The 19,370-nt window shown below is 35.3% G+C and overlaps 1 protein-coding gene across 2 annotated transcripts in view; it reads left to right on the forward strand.

The window, feature by feature from the left end:
* The window catches only part of KLHL4 (kelch like family member 4), a 124,086-nt gene that overhangs the window by 91,682 nt on the left and 13,034 nt on the right, over nucleotides 1-19,370 (forward strand). For both annotated transcript variants that reach the window (XM_058536295.1, XM_058536294.1), the window contains exons 5-9: nucleotides 358-570; nucleotides 3,017-3,203; nucleotides 7,927-8,151; nucleotides 12,290-12,452; nucleotides 14,240-14,452. In XM_058536295.1, coding sequence (XP_058392278.1) covers nucleotides 358-570; nucleotides 3,017-3,203; nucleotides 7,927-8,151; nucleotides 12,290-12,452; nucleotides 14,240-14,452 — 1,001 coding nt within the window. The remainder of the gene's footprint in view (nucleotides 1-357; nucleotides 571-3,016; nucleotides 3,204-7,926; nucleotides 8,152-12,289; nucleotides 12,453-14,239; nucleotides 14,453-19,370) is intronic.

Raw genomic sequence — 19,370 nt, forward strand, 5'->3', positions numbered from 1 at the left:
GCATAAAGACCAACTTGACAGCAGTCAGTTCTGGAGTCATAAGCTGTTTTCACCCACAACAGCTGAGAGAGAAAAGCACTGGTATCAACTCGCACACTATCCATGTGACTTGGGAAGCAGTTAAGGCCTTTCCTTGTCTTCAATAAATAATTCCCAGTGGAAGCATTTGGCTCCTCAGCTTCAGAAGGCTTCCTCATGCCCCCGTCATGGGTAGCAATACCACCTATTTGTTATAAATACATGTATGTGTCTCTCTGGCCTTTTCTGAAGTTTGACAAAGTGAAATGCTTTGATATGATTACTTTGTTAAGACGTTTCTAAAGTACAAAGTTATAGTAGAAGACCTTTCTTTTCTAGGAAAACTTCATCGAGGTTATAAAGAACCAAGAATTCCTTCTGCTTCCAGCTAATGAAATTTCAAAACTTCTGTGCAGTGATGACATTAATGTGCCTAATGAAGAAACCATTTTCCACGCTCTAATGCAGTGGGTGGGACATGATGTGGAGGCTAGGCAAGGAGACCTAGCGATGCTGCTTTCTTACATCAGACTGCCTTTACTTCCACCACAGGTATGGAAACTTACCCAGGTAATGTAAATTATAGTTCTAAACTACCACTAAGCATTAATCCATTTCTTATTTGTCTAATTTTATTTTATTTGGAGGATTTCTGGTAATTGGAGTGTATAGAATTTGTTTTGCAGAAGGACATATCCAGCCTTCAATGAGCAATATTAATGATGAAGTGAGAGGAAACAAGGATTAAAAAAAAAACCCCAGAGATAATCCCTAAACTTCAGTATTCTCATTAGCTTTCAGTTTCCTCTCTCACCAAACAGCACTTGTAACAAGCAGACAAAATGACTAGGCTAACTCCTTTTCTTTTCTTGCCCACTTTCTAGGCAAGGTGATAATAATCAGTATAACAATATCCCAGAGGAGACTCTAGGAAGGAGTTAAGATTCTGGATAATACTTACTGCTAGGTAATTAGCTGCTATGATTGAAAGCATACTATAATAGTTTCAGATTCAGGATTGATCCATCTAATACTGAATTTTAGTATGTGAAGTTTAGTGAGATGTGGAGTGCAGTCCCACTACATAATTCTACTATTGGTGATAGCCACAATTTTTTCTCTGTAGCAATTTGGTCAATAGTAAATATCATTTATGTGTTATATATATGAGTATATTGCACATATGCACACTTCATATATTATATAGCTTGTAGCTAAAGTCTTCAAATGTCATCCACATTGGCATTTGGAAGGGCCTTATCTGGACTTAGTGGATCAGTAGTTTCATAAACATTAAAATTGATCAATTTTGAACAAAATTACTAATTAAATGTTAATATTGAAAAATAGAATGTTAATGTGCTGATGATTTCTCTACATTTTTTTTACTTTTAGCTGTTAATTAAATTCCATGGAACTACATATTTACTCTAAGAATCTATCCATAAGCAATGAAAGAACATTGACTGCCCTCCTGGGTACAGCACATTTATTCAAAGGGCAAGGCAATAGCAACACCAAAAAGGAAACATTGAAATAGACAGTAATTTTAGAACCAAAGTTCAGAATCTACAGAAATTTTATGTTTGTGTGAATGTGTGAACACTTGTGTGTGTTATTTTCAAGAGATAGTCTATATAATTTATCAGATTCGCTAAGGCAGTGCTACTCAAAATGTCCCTGGCCCAGCAGCATAGCATTGCCAGGGAGCTTGTTAGAAACTCAGGTTCTCAGGCCTCCACCACAGACCTATTGAAACAATTTCGAGGGGTGAGGCCAAGGAATCTGTGTTTTAACAAGTTCTCCAGATTATTCTTAGATATGCAAAAATTTGAGATGCAGTGGTGTATGCCTTATGCATAGCATGTGGACTGTGTGAACTTTTCCTGATGATGGTAGTGGTGGGTAATGGCATACAGAATATAGATTTTCCAAAACAATTTCAAAAAGTGACCTTAAACAAATATTCTAAAAATGAAATGTATGAAGAGAATGATATAGATCTCTGAAGGATATTTTTGAAAGAAAATTACATAGCCCAGTTTTCAAACTATTTTCAGCAGCATATGCATTAAGGAAATGCCTGGGGGTCTCACCAACCAAGTCAAAATAATGATCCATCAGAGATTACGGGTGGTGTGAAAACAGAGCTGGGATTAACCAGTGCAGAACAGGAAACTTCAGGGAAGTTGCATGGAGTGAGATTAGTGCCTCCATTCCAACTTCTTGCTATTCCTCTCAATGTCCTATGATACTATGGACCCAAAACTCCAAGGAACCAATCTAAATGACCATTGGTAAAATTCTGAAACAAACTCTTAATTTCTCCTCAACTCATCTCAGGAAATATATTTTACCTAGCTTTTATCCCATTCAGTTAGGATCTTATTGTCTGCCAGACAATGATGGTTAGAAAGTATTGATCATCTACTACTGCTGATGTATTGGCTAGTTACTAACACATGTACTTTACTGATGGACACATGTACGTGTACAGATAAAAAGCACCTGCTTTCAGAATACTTTACAGAAGTGATTTGATGATAAAGATGCAGTCCTCTATGGGTGATATTTTATTGTAACTGGGCAGGTTTGTACCACCTCCCCTAAATCCACCAAAAAGGGGGCTACTTCTTTAGCTACACGCAGTAGACTGGGAGATGCTCGCTTTGTGCAGACACAGCCATTCTTTTAGATAGCTTTCAATAACACATTTTATGAGTGCTTCTTTACTTTCATTCCTTGAGGTTATATGAGTACATATTCAAAAGATGAATAATTTGTCAAATCTGCACAGATCATGAGCTACTGCCAAGAGGCTTTTAATCATTTAAATCATAAGTGAACATAAAAATGCTACTAAGTAACTTAAAATATTAAATAATAACACTTCTACATTTGAATTAGCTCCGGTTTCTTCCAAAGCAATATAAATGAAAACATGTTCTTTCTAATGGTGGGCTCTTCACATCATATACCATTCATCATTACTTCTCAGTTACTGGCTGATCTTGAAAATGACTCCCTGTTTACCGGTGATCTTGAGTGTCAGAAGCTCCTGATGGAAGCTATGAAGTATCATCTCTTACCTGAGAGAAGACCCATGATGCAAAGCCCTCGGACGAAGCCTAGAAAATCAACTGTGGGGGCACTTTATGCTGTGGGAGGCATGAATGCTATGAAAGGTAACAGGAACAAATTAATTAATTTAGGAAGTATCATTCAAAAGAGATATATTCTCAACACCTTCCAAATTATGAGGGTAGTATTAAAGCCGTATTTAAATGTGTGCATCTAAAGCTAATTTTCATAAATATGGTATTTTGTGACCTCCTTTTTTTCCTTATCTTATGGAATATAACCCTTTAATTAGTGTTGTCTAATTAGATACTTTTATATTACGGCAGCAATTTTTAAATTTGAGTATTTGCTGTGAAATATAAGATCTTGTCAGGGAAAATTTATTCAAGGTTTATCGTAATTGAAAGGGACGAGGTCCTCCAAATTTGTTTTTTGAAATAGAACTGTCCTCTAACTCCTTGCTGTCAATTTCCTGTTAGATGCTCAAAGACCAATTACAGAGAATCTTGAAGTGTTGATAACAAGATCAGCAATTCAAATCTGGAATAAAGTACTGATTTTAGATAAGAATTTTATCAAAGGGAAAAGTTTCTGAAGCCATCGTCTCTATCCTGAACCCTTCTTAGAACCTATTTTTGTATAGCTCTGCCTTTTTACACTTGATTTCTCAGTCATAGACCCATGCTGTCAAAACAATGAGGCAAGGATTTTGTAATTAAGAGTTGGCTGTGTAGGAAATAAAATCAACCCACTTAAAATTTGCCAAATCATATATAGAAATATCATTTGACACCTTGTAGAAAACGAGGCAAAAGTCTAAGTTCTGTGCTACTGGAAACCAATTTTTTTCTTTTGAGATGTGTAACTGGAAATTGGAAGACTATATAGGAAATATGCCAATTAATCATGAACCTATAAAACAAGAGCTTGCAGATGCAATTATTTCCAAAGTACTAGAGTCACTTCACAGAACTAGTGTTCTTCAGAAAATAACAAATACAATGAGATCCTATAATTAATTTCAAGTCTGAAAACTTGATATTTTATTGCATTTTGTTGAATAGAATGAATATTAGCATTTTAAAAGGCGTCTTGTTTGATATTTAAATTAAAAGGTTACTGAAGACAAAATGCAAGCATAATTATCCTTAGTCTCTGATTTTTTTTAAAAACCCTAACCTGCAGAGTGAGAAATGGAAAATTTTGTGTTTTTCTGGTTTTTGTGTTGGTTTTCTATTTTTTTTTACTTTTTCAGGCTTCTGTTGTTACATAAACAAATGTGTCGCAAAAAATGGTAATAAGTATCTATAACTACTTATCAGCTTCTAAAAATGAGTGTAATGTGAACCTATAATCTCTTGACTCTATTACCAGTTTGATATGGAAGGAAGTAAGGCCATCATTTTGAGACTCTTTGAGTACCTAGTGTAGGGAGACATAAAAGGCTCTATGGGAAATTGCAGGCAATTACAATAATAGTAAAAACTACTGTTTTTGAGTACCTGATTCTTGATTGGCCTTCTGCAAACATCATTTATAATCCTCACAATAATGCTACAAGATTACCCCAATTTGGCAGATAAGGAAACTAAAGCCCTTATGGTGAGATAGCCAACCCAAGGACAAACATCTAGAACGACCGGAAATGGAATTCTTACTCTCTCTTCCTTTTTGCTATACTGCCACTATTTTAGAAGAAAGAGCAACAACAACAAAACTTACCCTCCTTGTTGAGGGTCTTAGAATCTATTGAAAAACCAGAGTGAGCACTTAGGAACAAAAAAAAAGAAAGAAAGAAAAGAAAGAAAAAAACTAAGTATAGCAAAAACATTCAAAGGGTAACGTTGATCTATTAAATCAGTATTACATTTAAAAAACAAACCAATTTACATTCTTTCATAAAACTATAAAAAAGAATTTCTATATATATGCCTTTTCTTACAGTGTGTTGTTTCATTTATCTTTTTTTTTAGGATACTTTTTGAACTTTCACCTTTTGATGTCTAGGAAATACAGTACTTCCTCAGTCTTTAATTTCCTCTCTGACTCATATAATTAACTTGGAATTAGTTACTAAATATAGATATCACACAAGTGGCTGGAGTTAACTATAACTCCTACCATGTATATTAAAAGAATCATCAGAAAGTTGTAAGTATGATCAGAGTCAAAATTTTAAAAATGGTCAAATGGTAAACTTTGGGCTTTTGTACATACAAGGTATTCAGTAACTTTTCATTTATTAAAATACAATGAATTCCTAGAGATAGTATGGCAGGGGACAAATTAAAGTCTAATGTAGTCATTTAAAAAATAGATGGAGGAAATCACTAAATCAGATACCACAAAGTTTGGTTGGTTTTGTTCCTTCTTGAATAGATCATAAATGAGGGTTGAAAAGGAGGTTAGAAATGAATTGAGAAACAACATTTGCAATGTTTTAGGGCAGAAGGGCAGTTTACACAGAACAGTTATAAAGTGGGTCCTAAGAAGAGATACCAGTAAAAAAATCTAATTTGAGTTTTCCCATCAAATATAGAGCTGCTATAGTAAGTCAGCTAGAGGATTTACATTTTGATTAGTTGGAGATTTAGTGGAGGTGGGCAAATGGGCTGAAGAAATCTTCAGAATTCAAGATACAGAACTACCAGTCATATATGTTTATATAAGAGATGTAGGGTAAGTTTATATTCTATATTTAATCTAACGCCTGGAAAAAATTAACCTGGCATAAAGCAGACTTCTACATCCTTTCAGTGTATAAATCTTCTATATATAGCTGATTAATGTAGCTTTGTACAATTTCCTAATTACTTCATCATTAATATCTCCATAATCTTAATAATTAGTGCAGCAGCCTTCATTTCCTAATCTAAATTGGCTCATTGGTAAATTTCACTAATGAAAAGAGTTTGAAATAAAAAGTTAAAAGCGGAAGGAACAGATAGGAAGACAGATTTGGGAAGATTGAAATGAGGAAGTGTAAAGATTGAAAACATTCAGAGAAAATTGGCTGGTTGACAGAGTGAAAGTAGATGTGAGTTTGTTCGTAGATATTCCAGTTTTAACAGTATCATCCAGAGATATTTAGTGGATAAAAGATACTCTTCTAGGTGGTGGTATTTGACTTCTCATTAGTAAATATAGTCAATAGAGCAATTGCTGATCTGTAAATCAGCATTCAGCCAAATCCATGTTATCAGTGAAAGATGCAGGGATTAAAGAGAAAGAGTAAATGAATGCCTGTATATTCATAAGTTTTTATTTTGAAAACCTAAACTCTTGAGACATAAATACTTGAAGTGTACTATTCACCAGAAAAGATTTAAACTTAGAGAAAAGAAACAAACACTGTTTTCACTAATCCAATATACATAGAAAAGCTTTCAGAAGCAGCCATAGATATAAGATATAGCACTCTGCTTAAATTTAATTAATTAATTTATTTTTTGTGAGGAAGATCAGCCCTGAGCTAACAGTCATGCTAATCTTCCTCTTTTTGCTGAGGAAGACCAGCTCTGAGCTAACATCTATTGCCAATCCTCCTCCTTTTTTTCCCCAAAGCCCCAGTAGATAGTTGTATGTCATAGTTGCACATCCTTCTAGTTGCTGTATGTGGGATGCGGCCTCAGCATGGCCGGAGAAGCGGTGCGTCGGTGCGTGCCCGGGATCCAAACCCAGGCCGCCAGTAGCACTTAAGTGCGGAGTGCGCGCACTTAACCGCTAAGCCACGAGGCCAGCCCCGCTCTGCTTAAATTTTGACTTGATATGACCCCATACCATAGCCCTATAATTGGCCAGTGGATACACTTCAGATGTTAACTATATTTTCATCATAACTAATGGATTATATTTTCTCACAAATCTCCCAGTAGAACAACTGAAAAGTGTTTTTGCTTATTCCTATGGTTGGCTTTATGCAATTGGGATGAAATTCCCTAAGCCTGTCACAAGCTGTCTTAGGTACACTGTATGTGTGAATAATAATTCTTTCATTTTTCACCTTGGTTATTAGTCAGAAACTTCCCTGTTGTGCAAAATCAACTTTTACTAAAATATAGCAGCAGCTATTGTGAATGACTGGTAAAAAGCATTGCCTACAGAACTGACAATTTATTATGAAGTGATGATAATTTACTATGGCAGTAGTGACAGTATACTATGGTAGTAAACTTAGTATTTCAGTAACTGAGTAGAAAATGAACTTTTATTAACACATAAAGGAGGTAATACCTCAGGATTATTATAATAAAAAATAAATAATAATTCTATTCTTGATTATAATTCTTTGTGTTATCATCACAGAACATTGAATGAATCAACACCAAAGGTCCATTTAAAAGGAATTTTCATTCTTGTTCCTTTAGAAATTTGTATTTTAAATCAACACACACCCCCCAAACTGAATAAAATAAAAGGGCATAAATTAACATATTGAATGGTCACATGTAATTTAAACCATAATGGATGTGTAAACAGTCAGTAATATATTCCAAGGTAATATTTTATTGTAAAATATGGTAATTGACACTTGTGTTAGTACTACCAGTAGCATAATATAGCCAAAGAAGCCATTATGAGTGTATAAACCATATAAATTAAATACCCTATTTTATTCTAACTCTTTGATTTGGATCCAGGAGTGGTAAAATGTTACCCTTGCCTTGTCTGCCAGGTTAGAGAATCATCCAAGCTACATACTTTAATTTGACTTGCAATTACTGATTCTATGCTATAAATTGTAGGTACATAAATATAGTGCGAATGATGCCAATTAAAATTTTTTAAACAAGCGGTTTTTACCATTGTTCAATATCCCTTTAACAGGTACCACAACAATTGAAAAATATGATCTCAGGACCAACAGCTGGCTACATATTGGCACCATGAGTGGCCGTAGGCTTCAGTTTGGAGTTGCAGTTATTGATAATAAGCTCTATGTCGTGGGAGGAAGAGATGGTTTAAAAACTTTGAATACTGTGGAATGTTTTAATCCAGTGGGCAAAAGCTGGACGGTGATGCCTCCCATGTCAACACATAGACACGGCTTAGGTAAGAGTTTAACATTATACAGGCATACCTCGGAGATAATGCGGGTTTGGCTCCAGACCACTACAATAAAATGAATATCACAATAAAGCGAGTAACATGAATTTTTTAGTTTCCCAGTGCATATAAAAGTTATGTTTACACTATACTGTAGTCTATTAAGTATGCGATAGTATTATGTCTAAAAAAACAATGTACATACCTTAATTAAAAAATACTTTATTGCTAAAAATGCTATAACCATCATCTAAGCTTTCAGTGAGGCGTAATCATTTTGCTGATGGAGGGTCTTGCCACGATGTTGATGGCTGCTGACTCATCAGGGTGGTGGTTACTGAAGGTTGGGTGGCTGTGGTAATTTCTTAAAATAAGATAACAATAAAGTTTGCTGCATTGATTGACTCTTCCTCTCACGAATGATTTCTCTGTAGCATGCAATGCTGTTTGATAGCATTTTACCCACAGTAGAACTTCTTTCAAAATTGGAGTCAATCCTCTCAAACCTTGCTGCTGCTTTATCAACTAAGTTTATGTAATATTCTAAATCATTTATTGTCATTTCAGTAATCTTCACAGCATCTTCCCCAGGAGTAGATTCCATCTCAAGAAATCACTTTCTTTGCTCATCCATAAGAAGCAACTTCTCATCCATTAAATTTGTATCACGAGATTACAGCAATTCAGTCACATCTTCAGGCTCCACTTCCAATGATAGTTCTCTTGCTATTTCCACCACATCTGCAGTTACTTCCTCCACTGAAGTCTTTAACTCCTCAAAGTCATCCATGAGAGTTAGAATCAACTTCTTCCAAACTCCTGTTAATGTTGATATTTTGACCTCTTCCCGTGAATCACAAATGTTCTTAATGGCATCTAGAATGGTGAATCCTTTCCAGAAGGTTTTCGATTGACTTTGCCCAGACCCATCAGAGGATTCACTGTCTATGGCAGCTATAACCTTACTATAAGAGTTGATTATTACTCCTTGATCCGTGGGCTGCAGAATGGATGTTGTGCTAGCAGGCATGAAAACAACATTAATCTTGTACATCATCAGAGCTCTTGAGTGACCAGGTGCATTGTAAATGAGCAATAACATTTTGAAAGGAATCATTTTTTCTGAGCAGTAGGTCTCAACAGTGGGCTTAAAATATTCAGTAAATTATGTTGTAAACAGATGTGCTGTCATACAAGCTTTATTGTTCCATTTATAGTGCACAGGCAGAGTAGACTTAGCATAATTCTTACGTGCCCTAGGATTTTCAGAATGGTAAATGAGCATTGGCTTCAATTTAAAGTCACCAGTTGCATTAGCCCCTAACAAAATAGTCATCATGTCCTTTGAACATTTGAAGGCAGGCATTGACTTCTCTCCAGCTATGAAAGTCCTAGATGGCATCTTCCAATATAAGGTTATTTCATCCACCCTAAAAATCTGCTGTTCAATGTAGCCACCTTCATTAATCATCTTAGCTAGATCTTCTGGATAACTTGAGGCAGCTTCTACATCAGCACTTGCTGCTTCACCTTGCACTTTTATGTCATAGAGATGAATTCTTTCCTTAAACCTCATGAACCCACCCCTGCTAGCTTCAAACTTTTCTTCTGTAGCTTCCTCACTTTTCTCAGCCTTCATAGAATTGGAGAGAATTAGAGCCTTGCTCTGGATTAAGCTTTGGCTTAAGGGAATGTTGTGGCTGGTTTGGTCTTCTATACAGACCACTAAAACTTCCACCAAATAAGCAATGAGGCTGTTTCACTTTCTTATCATTCATGTGTTCACTGGAGCAGCACTTTTAATTTCCTTCAAGAACTATGCTTTTTTTTTTTTTTTTTTTTTTGGTGAGATCAGCCCTGTGCTGACATCTGCCAATTCTCCTCTTTTGCCGAGGAAGACTGGCCCTGGGCTAACATCCGTGCCCATCTTCCTTCACTTTCTATGGGACGCCGCCAGAGCACGGCTTGCCAAGCAGTGTGTCGGTGCACGTCTGGGACCCAAACCGGCAAACCCCGGGCCGCCGCAGCGGAGCGCGCGCACTTAACTGCTTGCGCCACCGGGCCGGCCCAAGAACTATTCTTTTGCATTCACAACTTGGCTAACTATTTGGTGCAAAAGGCCTAGCTTTCAGCCTATCTCAGCTTTCGACATGCCTCCCTCACTAAGCTTATTCATTTCTAGCTTTTGATTTAAAGTGAGAGACATGAGACTCTTCCTTTCATTTGAACATTTAGAGGCCATTGTAGGATTATTAATTGGCCTAATTTCAATATTGTATCTCAGAGAATAGGGAGGCCTGAGATGAAACAGCCTTATATTGAAAGGGAACGATTCGGGAATGACTGGTCAGTGTAGCAGTCAGAACACACACATATATTGAATAAGTTTGCTGTCTTATATGGGTACAGTTTTGGCAATCAAAACAATTATAATAGCAACATCAAAGATCACTGATCACCATAACAAATATAATAATGAAAAATTTTAAATATTGTGAGAATTACTGAAATGTGACACAGAGACATGAAGTGAGCAAATGCCATTGGAAAAATGGCACCGATAGACTTGCTCGATGCAGGGTTGCCACAAACCTTCAATTTGTAAAAAAAAAAAAGCAATATCTGCAAAGTGTACTAAAGTGAAGTGCAATAAAATGAGGTATGCCTGTATAGTTTCTAAAGAATGTACAGTTAGTAAAGTTTTTTAAAAATTAAATTCAGCTGCATATTATTGGGATTTAGCCAAACCCTTAGTCAAAATGTCTCCAAAGTGCTGAAAAACTTAAGCAAATGGTAAAAGCCTGTGAAACTTTTCTTGTTTCAGATGTCACACTTGTTAATCCTGCCTCCTTTCCCCCAGTATTTTAACGGCATCCCACTTTAGGAAGGATAAAACTTTTAGAAGGAATATATTATTGAGGAATATGAAACTACAACAGGGAATTTTTTTCTAAGCTCAAATTTAGAAAAAAGGGCACTTGATGATTGAGAGACATTGTCTTTCTAGTTAGATGAATCATGTCAATTCCCATTGGAAGTAAACCTATTATTTCATCAAAAGCCTCAGGATGCAGGTCCAAGGCAGAGATATTTAGAAAAAACACTGGTTGACAGCAGCTCTAAGTTATACTTAAGCCAGAAGTTCCCAAGAAGTTTAAGAAAGATGAAGTGGAAACTTCTGGAACAGTGGGGAACTTTGATTTTCCTGAGTATTTGTCAGGGTACATCTTTCTTCATGCTATACTCAATATGCTTTCAATATCATAGTTTGTTTAAAAAAAAAAATTTCCTTGTTTTTTAAGAACTGACTTTTATACTAAAAAGTGCTAAATGCTAAAAAGTGGCAGATCTAGGACTGATATTGTTTACCCCAAGTTATCTGATAATTTGTCTACGTCAAATGATAGACTATATAATTATCCAGTTGGGTTGTGTCAGTGTGATTCCTAGATGTAGCTTAGAAAACATATTTTACAGAGAAATCAGAGCAAGTTTTTAAAATCTAATTGATATTACTAAAGAGGTAGGAGAGGTGATGAGGATATACCACTGAGAGGCTGATTGAGATGGTGAAGAAGGTGGGCAGGAGGGAGACAATTATGTGAATTCCCAGAGTAAATGAGAAGCAGTTAGAAAGGGGCTATTCATGGTATCTAATAGAACAAACTTCCAACTAAACCTCAGAAAGGCCTATTTAGTTATCTCATGGGAATCTTTTTTTTACCTCTATAATAAAAGGCAGGGATTAGAAAGACCTACCACAGTTAGCCTACAATTCTAAGATTTATGTAAGATTCAATATCATCTCATCTATCCCTTACTTTCAAAAAATGGCACTGAAATTATGCCAGAAAAAAATCAGTGTCTATTTTCTATTACATCCCTAGAAATGGTGTGTTTCACTACCTCCTTTGACTTCAGTATTACAGTACCGTTCCATGATACAGTAACTATGCTTGAAAATTTCCTAGGGTTACAATACCATATTTAGTTTCATATCAAGATCAGCAAATTATTCATGTGTACATAAAATCATTTAAGAAACAAAAACAAATTTTTAAGCAGCCAGTTGCTTGCAAAATAAAACAATATCCATTATGTGTGGCATACCTAGGTGAACCATCATGCTATTTTTATCTTTTAGGTGTAGCCACACTTGAAGGACCAATGTATGCTGTTGGTGGTCATGATGGATGGAGTTATCTAAATACTGTAGAAAGATGGGACCCTGAGGGACGTCAGTGGAATTATGTGGCCAGTATGTCATCTCTTAGAAGCACAGTTGGTGTTGTTGCATTAAACAACAAGTGAGTAACCCCAAACATGCATGCTCTTTGCTCCCAGGTCATGTGATACAGCATTTCAGTGTTGCAATCCATCGATCAATAAGCATTCCCAATGATCAGGATCCTAGTTATCAGTAATAAAAGGCCTTTGTTGGAACTGTTCCTTCATTATGATGAAAATTACTTGTCTAAAATGAGCATTTAATTAAATATTCCATAGTCCCTTGCTACTCAAGTGTAGCCCTGGGACCACCAGCATCAACATTACCTGAGATCTATTTAGAAATGCTGAATCCTAGCCCCACCCTAGACCTCTTGAATCAGAATCAACATTTTAACAGGATCCCCAAGTGACTTCTGTGTGCGTTAAATTTGAGAAGCACTTTTGCAGGCAAAGCAGTTCCAATTTTACCCTCAAGAAGCTACCACTTTTTACATTATGACTAATTCTTGACTTATCAAAACTTAGTTATCTTTCTAATAGGGCAAGTCTTTTGTTCTTTACTAGTCATTCCCCAGTGTCCAGGGTTCCCAACTCTAGAACTGCATCTAGTCCCATCTTTCTGAGTCTTTCCCTCTTTCTGATCACTTGCCTACGAAAGCAAGCTAATATATTAAAACCCAATAATGTTAGAGGTTGCTGAGAGCTTGAATTGTTACTTCTTCTGGGTAATTGTGTGCTTTCTGACAAGAGATCTTTGGAGACAATGACCAGCATATAGGAGGGTCTTGAATGATGAGAATTTCAGACACCAGGAAGGGTCAGTGGCAGGAGACAGCCTTGTGTGTCTGTACTATGTTTAAAGTCAATACCTCATGATATAAATGGGCTCAGTAGAAATTTCAACACAGATGGTTTTTGGCACCTTGTATAAGTAGGAAATATCTATAGTTAAGAGGAGACTCAGCCTTACACTGTCTTAGAGCTTAAAATACTCCTAAATTTGATTATCTCTGGCCTAACCTGAATGATATCAGCTGACCCAGTAACAGTCTACTACTTATTACAGAAAAAGCTGAAATCATCAAATTTGACTAATTTAATTTTGTATTGTTGATTTGCTATTGTTCACAATTGAGCATGAAGGGCAGTTATAGATATATGGTTTAGTAAATGTTTATCTTCTTTATTGATGCAGTATTAAATTTAAATTAGATTAAAAATACTGCTCATCAAAAGAACTGACATTTTAAAGTTTATGGGAGAACTGTTATAGCCAATATATCTCGAAGGAAAAAATCTGGTGTCTAGGTTCTATCTTATTCCCTGAGTTGTTTATTAAGTTAATGTCTTCTTAGTGACAAATGTTTTTATACTAAATAGTTTATAAAAACAACAGGGATTCTGAAGCTGGGCAACTGAACCTAGCTAAAGTCGTAGGGTTGCCAGAGTTGGTCTTTGGAAACATCCTACCTTTTGTTTTTTTCAATTTCCAGCTTTATTGTTATAGTTGACAAAAATTGCCAACACTTTTGATATCTTCCTTCTTTCTCTATAGTTCATTTCTCATGGGATCTTTTAATCTAGTATGTCAAAGTAACTTTCACAAAAATGATGAAGTGGGGAGATTGGAGGTAAGATAGACCTTAACAAGTGCCTTCAGGTAACTATCCACTCATAAACTCAAGCCATCCGTTACAAAATACTAAGGGAGTAGAATATATAGCTAGAAACTTGAAATGCTTTGTGCAAGATTCTTTCACTTTCATTCTTTGCACAAATAGGAAATGTTATATGGAAATTTATACATATATATGTACACACATACACGCAAACACATACATACACATTTCTGTCTTTTTTCTAGGCTATATGCTATTGGTGGACGTGATGGAAGTTCCTGCCTCAAATCAATGGAATATTTTGACCCACACACCAACAAGTGGAGTCCGTGTGCTCCAATGTCCAAAAGACGTGGAGGTGTGGGAGTTGCAACATACAATGGATTCTTATATGTTGTTGGGGGTCATGAAGCCCCTGCTTCTAATCATTGCTCCCGGCTTTCTGATTGTGTGGAACGGTAAATGTTTCTATCTATTTATGTCTGTATTTATTTGATTATTTTTGCAGAAACGAGAAAGATTTTTAGGCTACCAGAAAGTACTCTTCCAAGTAAGTGTTAATCCATTTAGAGGATTAATCCTTTGTAAAACTGCACACTTACTCCTAGGTTCATAATATTTTGAAGAAATACTCCTAATGCGTTTCACATCCATCTTAAAGAATATATTAAAAAATGCAGTTTTATTGATAGACACCCTATAAAATGAGACAAAAGGCATGTAAGAATAAAGAAATTTTGTGCCAAGCTATGATCACTCAATCTATTCAGCAGCTCAAATCAAAAAAACTTGAGTGTTTTGAAAATCAAATCAATCCTCAAAACATGAAGACCTACCATCACAAAACATACATAAAGAATTCCCAGAGAGATGTTAATAATTTTCTGAACAATCACTCTATTGCATTAAGTATTTAATTTCCCAAGGGTAACTTCTTTGAGTGGGAGACATTCATTTGGATGAAGAAAGTGAATATGTTTGTTAACATAAGTCAGTCACATGACTTTGTAGTTATACCTTCACATTTCCTTTCAAGATAGAATATATATATGCAAACATAATAGTTAAATAATATTAACCTAAGACCAAGTGACAAATTTACAGTCAGTAAGGTTATCAGAATTCAGAAGACCAAGATCAGTATGGGATGGTGTCCTCAAGGGAAATTCATGGCGAGGGTAGAATTTGTACTTGATAAGTACACAAAAGAATGGAGGGAATTTCAGGTCTAGGAAAAAGCACAACCAAAACCATGGAAGTAAACGAGAAGGCTTCCGAGATAAGAGCAGAGACTTTAGCTTGAAATGTAATTTGAAGGGCAGTTCGAAACACAGTTAAGCACCAGATTGTTTGATAGCCTGAAATGTCAAGGTGGAAGCTTTTGGATTTTACCTTGTAGGCAAAGGGATAATTAAATTTGGAGGAAGTGGAATATCACAAAGAAAGCAGTTTGGAGGATATACAGTGATATATAGGATAGAATGTAGGAAGAAGAGACTAAAGGAAGGAATAAGCACATTATTGTTTTTCTTTTGAGAAGCATATCACTAAATCATAATTGATAAAGCTAATTCTTATAGGAAATAATTGATCTGTGGTAGTATTTTTTTTTAAAAGTTTAGTCTTCCTGCTACTCAGTGTATATCTGGAATGCTTCTCCTGAGATCAGTTTTTAAGAGATGCAAACAAATTTTATTTTAACTTTATGCAAAACATAAATAAGGTCAATCATTGCCTCAAAATATATATATTATATTATAGCCAATATATATAGCCAAATATATGTGACACTGAGATTATCGACACCAGTTCTCCCCATAGTTAGCAAAGTAAGTTGATCACTTCTTCATTTAGCTAGATTATTTTTTAACTGTGGCAAAATATACGTAACATAAAATTTACCATTTTAACCACTGTACAGTTCAGTGGCATTAAGTACATTCACATTGTTGTGAAAACATCACCATCATACATCTCCAGAACTTCTTTCATTTCCTCAAGTTGAAACTCCATACTCATTACATTCCCATTCGTCCCTCACCTCAGCCACTGGCAGCCACCATTTTACTTTGTCTCTATGAGTTTGAAAATTCTAGGTACCTCATAAAAGTGGAATCATAAGTTTCCCTTTTGCAACTGGCTTGTTTTACTTAGCATAATTCTTCAAGGTTCATCCATGTTATGCCACTTGTGAGAATTTCCTTTCCTTTTTAAAGCTGAACAATATTACATTATATGTATATACCACATTTTGTTTATCCATTCATTCATCAATGGACAATTGGGTTGCTTCCAACTTTTGGCTGTGAATAATGCTCCTGTGAATATATGTGTGCAAATATCTGTTCGAAATTCTGCTTTCAATCCTTTTGGATATATACACAGAAGTGGAATTGCTTCATCATATGGTAATTCTATTTTTAAATTTTTGAGGAAGCTCCATACTGTTTTCCATAGTAGCTACACCATTTTATATTCCCACCAACAAAGCAAAAGTGTTCCAATTAATGCACATCCTCAGCAACACTTATTTATTTTTTTAAAGTTCTTTTTTTTTTTTTTATTGTGAGGAAGATCAGCCCTGAGCTAACTTCCGAACACAATTCTCGTCTTTTTTGCTGAGGAAGATTGGCCCTGAGCCAACATCCATGCCCATCCTCCACTACTTTATATGGGATGCTGCCACTGCATGGCTTGACAAGCAGTGCATTGGTGCAGGCCTGGGATCTGAACCAGTGAATCCTGGGATGCCGAAACCGAGCGCACACACCTAACTGCTAGCACCACCAAGTCGGCCCCATTTTCTGTTTTGTTTTGTTTTCAGTGAATTTGAAGTGGTAACTCTTTGTGGTAGTGATTTGAGTTTCCCTAATGATTGGTGATGTTGAGCATCTTAACAGGTGCTATTGGCCATTTGTATATCTTCTTTAGAGAAATGTCTTCAAGTCCTTTGCCCATTTTTTAATTGCGTTGTCTTTTTGTTGTTGAGTTGTAGGAGTTCTTTATGTACTCTGTATATTAATCCCTTGTCAGATATGATTTGCAAATTGTTTCACCCATTCTGTGGTTTGCCTTTTCATTCTGTTAATAGTGCCCTTTGATGTGCAGATGTTTTTAATAGAGTCCAGTTTATCCATTTTTTCTTTTGTGGTCTGTACTTTTAGGGTCATATCCAAAAAAAATCATTGCCAAATCCAATGTCATGAAACATTTCCCCTATGTTCTTATAACAGTTTTATAGTTTTAGCTCTTATATTCAGGCATTTGATGCATTTGAATTAGTTTTTGTATGGAAGTGAGGTAAAGATCCAACTTCATTGTTTCGTATGTGGATATACAGTTTTCCCATCAGCATTTGTTGAAAAGACTGTCCTTTCTCCATTGAATGATCTTGGCCCCACTGTTGAACATTATTTAACCATGTATTTGAGGGTTTATTTCCGTGCTCTGTATTCTATTTCATTGGTGTCTATGTATATATATCTGTCTTTATGCCTGTACCACACTATTTTTATTACTGTAGCTTTGTAGTAAGTTTTGCAATCAGTAAATGTAAGACTTCAAACTTTGTTCATCTTTTTCAAGATTATTTTGGCTATTCTGTGTCCCTGAGATTCCGTACGAATTTATAATGGACATTCTTTATTTTTGCAAAAAATGTTATTGGGGTTTTGATAGAAATTGCATTGAATCTGTAGATCATTTGGAGTGGTAATAACATCTTAACAATATTAAGTATAATCCAGGAACACGAGGTATCTTTCCACTTATTGGTGTCTTTAATTTTTTCCTTTCCAATGAGGATGCATTTTATTTCTTTCTCACCTAATTGCTCTGACTAGGAGTTTCAGTAATATGTTAAATAGAAGTGGTGAAAACTGTCATCCTTATCTTGTTCCTGATCTTAGAGGAAAAGCCTTCTTTCACCACACCACAGAGTATGACATTAGCTCTGGGTTTTCCATATATGGCCTTTGTTATGTTGAGGTAGTTTTCTTCTATTTCTAGTTTGGTTAGTGTTTTCATCAGGAAAGTATGATAAATTTTGTCACACAATTTTTTCTGCATCAGTTGAGATGATCATGTGGTTTTTTGACAGTCATTCTGTCAATGTGGTGTATTACATTGATTAGTTTTTGTAACGTAATGCATCCTTGCATTCCAGGAATAAATCCCATTTTATTATGGTGTATAATCATTTTAATAATGACGGTGAATTCAGTTTGCTAGTATTATGTAGAAAATGTATGCATCAGTATTCCTTAGGGATATTGGTCTGTAGTTTTTTCTTATAGTGTCTGTGTCTGGCTTTGGGATCAGTGTAATGCTGGCCTTACAGAATGAGTTCAGAAGTGTTACTCCTCATCAGATTTTTGGAAGAATTTGAGAAGGATTGGTGTTAATTCTTCTTCTCTAAATGTTAGGTAGAATTCACCAGCAAAGCCATCTGGCCCTAGGCTTTTCTTTGTTGGGAGACTTTTGATCTCCTTACAGTTATAGATGTCTTCACATTTCCCATTTCATCATGCCTCAATATTGGTAGGTTGTGTGTTTCTAGGAAATTGTCCATTTCATAAAGGTTATCCAAATTGTTGGTGTACAATTGTTCATAGTACTTTTATAATCCTCTTTTGTTCTGTAAAAGCAGCATTAATGCCACTTCTTCCACTTCTGATTTTAGTTATCTGAGTTTTCTTTTTCTTGTACTCAACCTAGCTAAAGGTTTATCAATTTTGTTGATCATTTTGCAGAACCAACTCAATGTTATTTTCTCTTTTCATTTTCTATTCTATTATATATCTATGCTCTAATCTCTACTATTTCTTTCCGTATGCTAGCTTTGGATTTAGTTGCTGTTCTTTTTCTAGGTTCTTCTTATTTTTTTATTTTCGTATTTTTATTATTTTTATTATTTTTTGTTGTTGTTCAGTAGCTTTTTTATTTTTAATTTTTTAATTTTTTTAATTTTTTGTTTATTGCAGTAACATCAGTTTACAACACCGTACGAATTTCAGGTGTACATCATTATACCTCTATCTTTCTAGGTTCTTAAGAAGTTAGATTGTTGATTTGTAATTTTTCTTCCTTTTTAATGTAAGCATTTCCAGCTATAGATTCTCCTCATAGCACTGTTTTCTCTGCATACCATAAGATATAGTATGTCATGTTCTCATTTTCATTTGTCTCAAGATATTTTCTAATTTCCCTTATGATACATTCTTTGACCCATTGGTTGTTTAAGTGTGTGTTCACTCATTTCCATACATTTGTGGATAGTCCAGTTTTCCTTCTGCTGTTTATTTATTGTTTCATTCCATTGTGAAAAGACCTTGCATGTTTTCAATCTTTTTAAATGTATTAAGACTTGTTTTTTGG

This window comes from Diceros bicornis, chromosome X, assembly GCF_020826845.1.
Source record: "Diceros bicornis minor isolate mBicDic1 chromosome X, mDicBic1.mat.cur, whole genome shotgun sequence".
Taxonomy (NCBI): domain Eukaryota; kingdom Metazoa; phylum Chordata; class Mammalia; order Perissodactyla; family Rhinocerotidae; genus Diceros; species Diceros bicornis.